General features: G+C 52.3%; 1 protein-coding gene across 1 annotated transcript; it reads left to right on the forward strand.

Moving 5' to 3' along the window:
* The first annotated feature begins 4,017 nt into the window (after window positions 1-4,017).
* Window positions 4,018-4,828, forward strand: LOC119286518 (dirigent protein 21-like). Its single transcript, XM_037565897.1, has one exon. The coding sequence runs from the start codon at window positions 4,144-4,146 to the stop codon at window positions 4,687-4,689; it is 546 nt and encodes a 181-aa protein (XP_037421794.1). The 5' UTR covers window positions 4,018-4,143; the 3' UTR covers window positions 4,690-4,828.
* Window positions 4,829-8,699: the final 3,871 nt, after the last annotated feature.

Genomic DNA, 8,699 nt, shown 5'->3' on the forward strand with positions numbered 1-8,699 from the left:
CCCCTTTATATAGGCCCCCTAGGGGGTGTGCCGGCTCTAGGAGATGGGATCTCCTAGGGGGTGCGGCGGCCAAGGGGTGGAGTGCCCCCCAAGCTAGGTGGGGTGCCCCCCCCCCCACCCTAGGGTTCCCAACCCTAGGCGCATGGGGTGGGCCAAGGGGGGCGCACCAGCCCACTATGGGCTGGTTCCCCTCCCCACTTAGCCCATGGGGCCCTCCGAGATGGGTGGCCCCACCAGGTGGACCCCTAGGACCCTTCCGGTGGTCCCGGTACAATACCGGTGACCCCCGGAACTCTCCCGATGGCCGAAACTGCACTTCCTATATATAATTCTTCACCTCCGAACCATTCCGGAACTCCTCGTGACGTCCAGGATCTCATCCGGGACTCCGAACATCTTTAGGGTTACTGCATATTCATATCTCTACAACCCTAGCGTCACCGAACCTTAAGTGTGTAGACCCTACGGGTTCGGGAGACATGTAGACATGACCGAGATGGCTCTCCGGTCAATAACCAACAGCGGGATCTGGATACCCATGTTGGCTCCCACATGCTCCTCGATGATCTCATCGGATGAACCACGATGTCGAGAATTCAAGCAACCCCGTATACAATTCCCTTTGTCAATCGGTACGTTACTTGCCCGAGATTCGATTGTCGGTATCCCAATACCTCGTTCAATCTCGTTACCGGCAAGTCACTTTACTCGTACCATAATGCATGATCCCGTGACCAGACACTTGGTCACTTTGAGGTCACTGTGATGATGCATTACCGAGTGGGCCCAGAGATACCTCTCCGTCATACGGAGTGACAAATCCCAGTCTTGATCCGTGTCAACCCAACAGACACTTTCGGAGATACCCGTAGTATACCTTTATAGTCACCCAGTTACGTTGTGATGTTTGGTACACCCAAAGCACTCCTACGGTATCCGGGAGTTACACGATCTCATGGTCTAAGGAAAAGATACTTGACATTGGAAAAACTCTAGCAAACGAACTATACGATCTTGTACTATGTTTAGGATTGGGTCTTGTCCATCACATCATTCTCCTAATGATGTGATCTCGTTATCAATGACATCCAATGTCCATAGTCAGGAAACCATGACTATCTGTTGATCAATGAGCTAGTCAACTAGAGGCTTACTAGGGACATGTTGGTGTCTATGTATTCACACATGTATTACGATTTCCGGATAACACAATTATAGCATGAATAAAAGACAATTATCATGAACAAGGAAATATAATAATCCTTTTATTATTGCCTCTAGGGCATATTTCCAACATGTGGATCCAGAGTCGTGTTATCCACCTGTGGCCAAACCTCGAGAAACTGTAGTAGCGCTCTGTCGTTCATGTCCGGGCCGACATCGCGAGCCCATGCTTTGTCTTGTAAAGCTTCTGCCACAGTTCTGGCACACCTCGTCCGCTTTGGCACTATCTCATAGATGAGAGGGGCTAGCTCCTATATCATGTATCCGTTGAGTCACCTATCCTCCCAAAACGGCGTTGTGCGCCCGTCGCCCACTGTCACCTTAGTTGCCGCTTGGTACAAGCCTCTTGCCTCATCGGGGGCGGAGAACTTGAATTCCGCCCATGGTCTAGATCAATCTGCTCGATCGTTGCAACCACAACCACTTCGCTGGTAGGGCCACATTCATCCATCGCAGGTTCGTGATACCGAGCCCACCCGTCCACTTTGGTCGGCACAATGTTTCCCATGCAACAACGCATTTGCCGCCCCACCGTCTTCTTTCCCATACCACATAAAATTTCTGCATATTTTGACCATCGCCTTGAGCGTTTTCGGTGGCAATCCCATGGCGAGCATCGAGTGCACTGGGATGGCGCAGAGGACGGACTGTATTAACAGCAGGCGGCTGCTCTTAGGTAGAGACCTTGCTTTCCACGATGGCAAACGTGCAGCCAAATGGTCCACCATGTCCTGAAAATGAGTTGTTGTTTGCTTCCTGATAGACAGCGGTAATCCCAGATATCGGCATGGGAAAGTGCCATTTTCGCATCCCAACAGCCCAGTTGCCAGCTACATGTCCTCCGGCGAGCATCGGATTGGGAGGGCCGAGCTCTTCCACAGGTTGATCTTGAGCCCAGACGCATGCGCAAATAGATCCAGGATTGAGGCGCACGCCCGAAGGTCCCTCTCCGTTGATTTCAGGAATATCATGACGTCATCCGCATACATAGACACGTGGTGTCTCAGCCCTGTCTTGGCCAATGGTGTGAGCAAACCCGCGGTGGTCGCATGCTCAAGCAGTCGGTGGAGTGGTTCCATGCATAGGATGAAAAGCATAGGTGATAGCGGGCTGCCTTGGCGCAGACCTTGACAGTTGAATATCGTGTCCCTGGGGATTCCATTCACGGATATCTTAGTAGATGATGTTGCAAGCAACCTGCAAATCCAGGTTGTCCATCTCGGTCTGAATCCCATGTGAGCCAACACTTCTAGCAGGAAAGGCCATTGCACGGAGTCGAAGGCTTTGGATATGTCCAGCTTCAATAGTAGTGTGGGATCCTTCAAGGCATGTAGTCTGCGAGCCGTACCTTGTACGAGCATAAAATTGTCGTGCAATGATCTTCCACGCACGAATGCGCTCTATTGTACCGCCCTCTGTGGCTGTTTGTGTTTCGGATGATTTGCCCGTGCACCGTTAATTTATAAAGCTTTGCTTTACCCTAAAAAAAAGAATGCGCTCTGGTGGTTGCCCACATGGTGCGGTAAGTCGTCGGCAAGCCGTGTGGTGAGAATCTTGTCAAAAATCTTGACTGCTCCGTGGTTGAGGCTTACCGGCCTGAAATCCTTGTCTAGAGCGCCCATCTTCTTAGGTAAGAGCGATACCGTGGCTTTGTTTATGGCTTGTAGCCCTTGCATGTTTTCACCATGAAACTCCTCCAAGGCCCTCATGAGATCTTCCCTGGTGATGTTCCAGCAGGTCGCGACAAATTTTCGTGTTTTGATCCTTTTTTAAAACCTATTCGAGATTTGACTCTAGTTTGAATTTTTTTTTCGAGATCTGACACTTTTGCTACCGCCAGAGTCCATGGCGGTAGGGTATAACAGCCTACCACCAAGGTCACTGGCGGTAGGAAACATCGCTATCGTCAACCGGGCTGGCGGTAGCCTGCACAACCCTACTGCCAAGGTACTTGGCGGTAGGCACAAGCATGCACTGTGTTCAATACTTAGGAGTTTATTGACGGTAGGGCATGCAACCCTACCGCCAGGGACCTTGGCGGTACCGCCAAGATCCCTGGCGGTAGCAAAAGGGTCAGATCTTAATTTTTTTTCAAACTAGAATTAAATCTCGAATAAGTTTCAGAAAAAGGTCAAAACACAAAATTTAGCCGCAGGTCGCGTAGAAGCACACGGACGTGGGAGTACCCATCATGCGTTATGAGTTGGGCTGGATTAGGTGGGGCCGTTGGGGTTGCTCTAGAACAAAGGCAAGGAACGGTACTGAAGCGGCAGGTTACCGACCCTTCCAAACGCCTTGCAATCGTGTAGCTGAGTCATCCGGTCTCCGTCTCCCAGCCCCGACCCAAAACCGACGACACAGCAGCTCACCTACTACCAACACATGGTTACATTTCATCATTTTCTCTTGTTGCGTGTCCTGTCACACTCAACCCAAGTCGGTCTCGTTCAGTTTATCAGTTATTACACCGTCTCTTTCACCAGTCTTAAACCTTGAGATCCCAGTATAGAAACCACAGAATTCCTGGTTTGTGTTCGTCATTAGGTAACTTGAAGAGTATGCGTGGCCTCACCTCACCAAACGACTCCACGCTTTCCGTCATCATTTTGCTCGCACCGCACTCGAGAATCGCCATTTTGTAACTAAACCCAAAGAGAAAGGAGGAGGAGAGACAGAGAGCGCGCGTGCAATGCAAAGAAAAAGTTACCATACCTACCGGGCCGACTGACCACTGCAGGTACCTGCCCCACATGCGCACCGAATCCAATGGCCACCGAGAGAGATACTAGTGTGGACAGTGAGCCACCCACTCCGACGTCCGGCCACCCCACCTCGCCTGACATCTCCTCAAATACGCCACACTAGCCCGCTTCCCTTTTTCGCCATTACCCAGGGCTCACATACCTAGATCCACCAGCCATGGCCGGCGGCAAGGCAGCGCTCCTCCTCCTCCTGTGCGCGGCGGTGCTGCTGGCCCCGGCCTCCGCGGCGGACGACGGCCTGACCAAGTTCAAGCTGTACTGGCACGACGTGCTGGCGGGGACGAGCCCGACCGCGATCCGGATCGCGCAGGCGGCGTCCACCAACAGCTCCTCCACCTTCTTCGGCGCGGTGGTGGCCATCGACGACCCGCTCACCACCGGGCCCGCCGTCACGGGCTCCGCCAAGTCCAAGGACGAGATCGGCCGCGCGCAGGGGACCTACACGTTCGCCGACCAGGCCACCTTCGGCCTCCTCATGAACATGAACTTCGTGTTCACCGCCGGGGACTACAAGGGCAGCGGCCTCACCATCTACGGCCGCAACGAGGTGCTGTCGGCGGTGAGGGAGATGAGCATCATCGGGGGCACCGGCAAGTTCCGCATGGCGCGCGGCTACGTCGAGGCGCGTACCATGGACTCCGGCGCCAAGTCCGGCGAGACCGTCGTCGAGTACACCGTCTACGTCAAGGCGGCGGCGGCGTAGCGGCAGCTGCCAGAGCTTAATTTAGTTGATGATGTCCACTCCATGACTAACGGAACATATGGTTTTGCTTGTAATAAATGGATTTCGCAGATTTGCTGCGTTTGTTATCGTGATGGACGATGGGTCTTTGCAGATTTGAGTGCTGACTGTGTGTGATTTGTGGTTCTGCTAACTGGTGCATCAACTTTTTGGGAGGGTAATTTGCATCGATTTTATGTTAATGTTGTGGTTGCTGAAATCACATTGCGTGAGAAAAACAATGGGCGACACAAGCGGCCGCCCAAACCCTCCCTTCCTCTTCCTCGCCGTCGTAGAGGACACCGTTGAGTGAAGCATGTGCGGCCGGCGGCGTCGGCGAGGCTTCGACTCGTGGCGTTCTGTCATCCTGTCCCTCTCGTGGTCACTGGGGTTGCACATATGTGGTGACGGGGTGATGGCATCCCAACGCGGACCTGCAACCGGTCCCGTGGACCCTCAAATCACCTGTAACCGTTCGGACGTATTAGTATAAAATATAGATATACTAAAAGCATCTATAACCGGACGCCTCAAATGCTCGAGCATGCCGTCCGGTTATTGTCCGGTCACGTTTTTTTACCTAGATGTACACTTCAAACGGGCCTCAAACCCCCGAGCTGACCGGCACCCCTTGTATCCAGCCAAATATGGGGTGGATAAGGCGGCGTCCGGGCACGCCCGCCACGTCGGACTCGGCTCATGCTGGCTCACCCGACCCCACATACATTCGTCCCCATCCGCTAGCCGGAGCAAACCCTAGCCACTTCACTTCACTCCTCTCCATTCCCCTTTGTCAGTTTCCGGCCTTCTCCGGCATGGCAGGAAGCAAATCGGACTCCGGCCAGTCCAAATTCATCGACTAGGGTGTATCCCGTGTGGGTTTGAGGAGGCAATGGCAGTCTGCATTGCACCCCGCTGCTCCCGGGAGGACAGCGCCCTGCCGACGGCCGGATCCGCCTGCTGCGACGCCATAGCGTCGGTCACCGGGCGCTCGGGTCCTCTGGTGTTGGATCCTCGCGGCCCCGGCAGCCGGAACACCTCTCCTTCCCCACCACCAGTCGAGCAGACTATGAGTCCCACCAAGAATGGGCGGCCCGCTGTGGGAAGGAGAGGATAAGGTCCGCCGAGGCCCGTATCGCGGCGGAAATGGCGATGGCAGAGGAGGAAGCCGTCTGCGCCCGCATTGTGAAGAAACGACAACGGAGGAACACGCGCGCCCTCGCCCGAGAGAAGATTGGGTGGTCCGTGCCATGGTCGGACAGCCACCGAAGGAGGAGAAGGAGGACAGCGACGGCGAGGACGGTTTCGGCGACGAGCAGATCCGGCTCGACCCGTACTGCGTCTTCGAGCGGTACTTCCACGAGATGGACGGGAAAGTGTTGGAAATATGCCCTAGAGGCAATAATAAAAGGATTATTATTATATTTCCTTGTTCATGATAATTGTCCTTGTTCATGCTATAATTGTGTTATCCGGAAATCGTAATACATGTGTGAATACATAGACACCAACATGTCCCTAGTAAGCCTCTAGTTGACTAGCTCGTTGATCAATAGATAGTCATGGTTTCCTGACTATGGACATTGGATGTCATTGATAATGAGACCACATTATTAGGAGAATGATGTGATGGACAAGACCCAATCATAAACTTGGCACAAGATCGTATATTTCGTTTGCTAGAGTTTTTCCAATGTCAAGTATCTTTTCCTTAGACCATGAGATCGTGTAACTCCCGGATGCCGTAGGAGTGCTTTGGGTGTACCAAACGTCACAACGTAACTGGGTGACTATAAAGGTATACTACGGGTATCTCCGAAAGTGTCTGTTGGGTTGACACGGATCAAGACTGGGATTTGTCACTCCGTATAACGGAGAGGTATCTCTGGGCCCACTCGGTAATGCATCATCACAATGAGCTCAAAGTGACCAAGTGTCTGGTCACGGGATCATGCATTACGGTACGAGTAAAGTGACTTGCCGGTAACGAGATTGAACGAGGTATTGGGATACCGACGATCGAATCTCGGGCAAGTAACGTACCGATTGACAAAGGGAATTGTATACGGGGTTGCTTGAATCCTCGACATCGTGGTTCATCCGATGAGATCATCGAGGAGCATGTGGGAGCCAACATGGGTATCCAGATCCCGCTGTTGGTTATTGATCGGAGAGCCATCTCGGTCATGTCTACATGTCTCCCGAACCCGTAGGGTCTACACACTTAAGGTTCGATGACGCTAGGGTTGTAGAGATATAAGTATGCAGTAAACCGAAGGTTGTTAGGAGTCCCGGATGAGATCCCCAATGTCACGAGGAGTTCCGGAATGATCCGTAGGTGAAGAATTATATATAGGAAGTGCAGTTTCGGCCATTGGGAGAGTTTCAGGGGTCACCGGTATTGTACCGGGACCACCGGAAGGGTCCCGGGGGTCCACCGGGTGGGGCCACCTATCCCGGAGGGCCCCATGGGCTGAAGTGGGAGGGGAACCAGCCCCTAGTGGGCTGGCGCGCCCCCCTTGGGCCTTCCCCCTGCGCCTAGGGTTGGGAACCCTAGGGTGGGGGGGCGCCCTACTTGCCTTGGGGGGCACTCCATCCCCCTTGGTCGCCGCCCCCTTGGGAGATTGGATCTCCCGGGCCGGCGCCCCCCCTTAGGGACCCTATATATAGAGGGGGTGAGGGAGGGCAGCCACACCCTTGAGTCTTGGCGCCTCCCTCTCCCTTGCTACACCTCTCCCTCTCGCAGTAGAACGGCGAAGCCCTGCTGCGGTGACCCCTGCATCCACCACCACGCCGTCGTGCTGCTGAATCTTCATCAACCTCTCCTCCCCCCTTGCTGGATCAAGAAGGAGGAGACGTCACCCTGACCGTACGTGTGTTGAACACGGAGGTGCCGTCCGTTCGGCGCTAGGATCTCCGGTGATTTGGATCACGTCGAGTACGACTTCCTCATCCCCGTTCTTTGAACGCTTTCGCGCGTGATCTACAAAGGTATGTAGATGCAATCCGATCACTCGTTGCTAGATGAACTCATAGATGGATCTTCGTTAAACAGTAGGAAATTTTTTGTTTTCTGCTACGTTCCCCAACAGTGGCATCATGAGCTAGGTCTATGCGTAGTTCCTTTTGCACGAGTAGAACACAATTTGTTGTGGGCGTAGATGTTGTCAACTTTCTTGCCGCTAGTAGTCTTATTTTGCTTCAACGGTATTGTGGGATGAAGCGGCCCGGACCAACCTTACACGTACGCTTACGTGAGACCGGTTCCACCGACTAGCATGCACTAGTTGCATAAGGTGGCTGGCGGGTGTCTGTCTCTCCCACTTTAGTTGGAGCGGATTCGATGAAAAGGGTCCTTATGAAGGGTAAATAGAAGTTGACAAATCACGTTGTGGCTTTCACGTAGGTAAGAAAACGTTCTTGCCAGAACCCTATTGCAGCCACGTAAAACTTGCAACAACAATTAGAGGAGGTCTAACTTGTTTTTGCAGCAAGTGTTCTGTGATGTGATATGGCCAAAGTTGTGATGAATGATGAATGATATATATGTGATGTATGAGATGTTCATGCTATTGTAATAGGGATCACGACTTGCATGTCGATGAGTATGACAACCGTCAGGAGCCATAGGAGTTGTCTTTATTTTTTTGTATGACCTGCGTGTCATTGAGAAACGCCATGTAAATTATTTTACTTTATTGCTAAACGTGTTAGCCATAGTAGTAGAAGTAATAGTTGGCGAGCAACTTCATGGAGACACGATGATGAAGATCATGATGATGGAGATCATGGTGTCATGCCGGTGACAAGATGATCATGGAGCCCCAAGATGGAGATCAAAGGAGCTATGTGATATTGGCCATATCATGTCACTATTATTACTTGATTGCATGTGATGTTTATCATGTTTTTGCATCTTGTTTACTTAGAACGACGGTAGTAAATAAGATGATCCCTCATAATAATTTCAAGAAAGTGTTCCCCCTAACTGT

Source organism: Triticum dicoccoides, chromosome 4A (genome assembly GCF_002162155.2).
Source record: "Triticum dicoccoides isolate Atlit2015 ecotype Zavitan chromosome 4A, WEW_v2.0, whole genome shotgun sequence".
In the NCBI taxonomy this organism is placed as follows: Eukaryota; Viridiplantae; Streptophyta; class Magnoliopsida; order Poales; family Poaceae; genus Triticum; species Triticum dicoccoides.

What these genes read in the sequence shown, in the direction of transcription:
- LOC119286518 (XM_037565897.1), top strand. Translation starts at nt 4,144, where the DNA reads ATGGCCGGCGGCAAGGCAGCGCTCCTCCTCCTCCTGTGCGCGGCGGTG.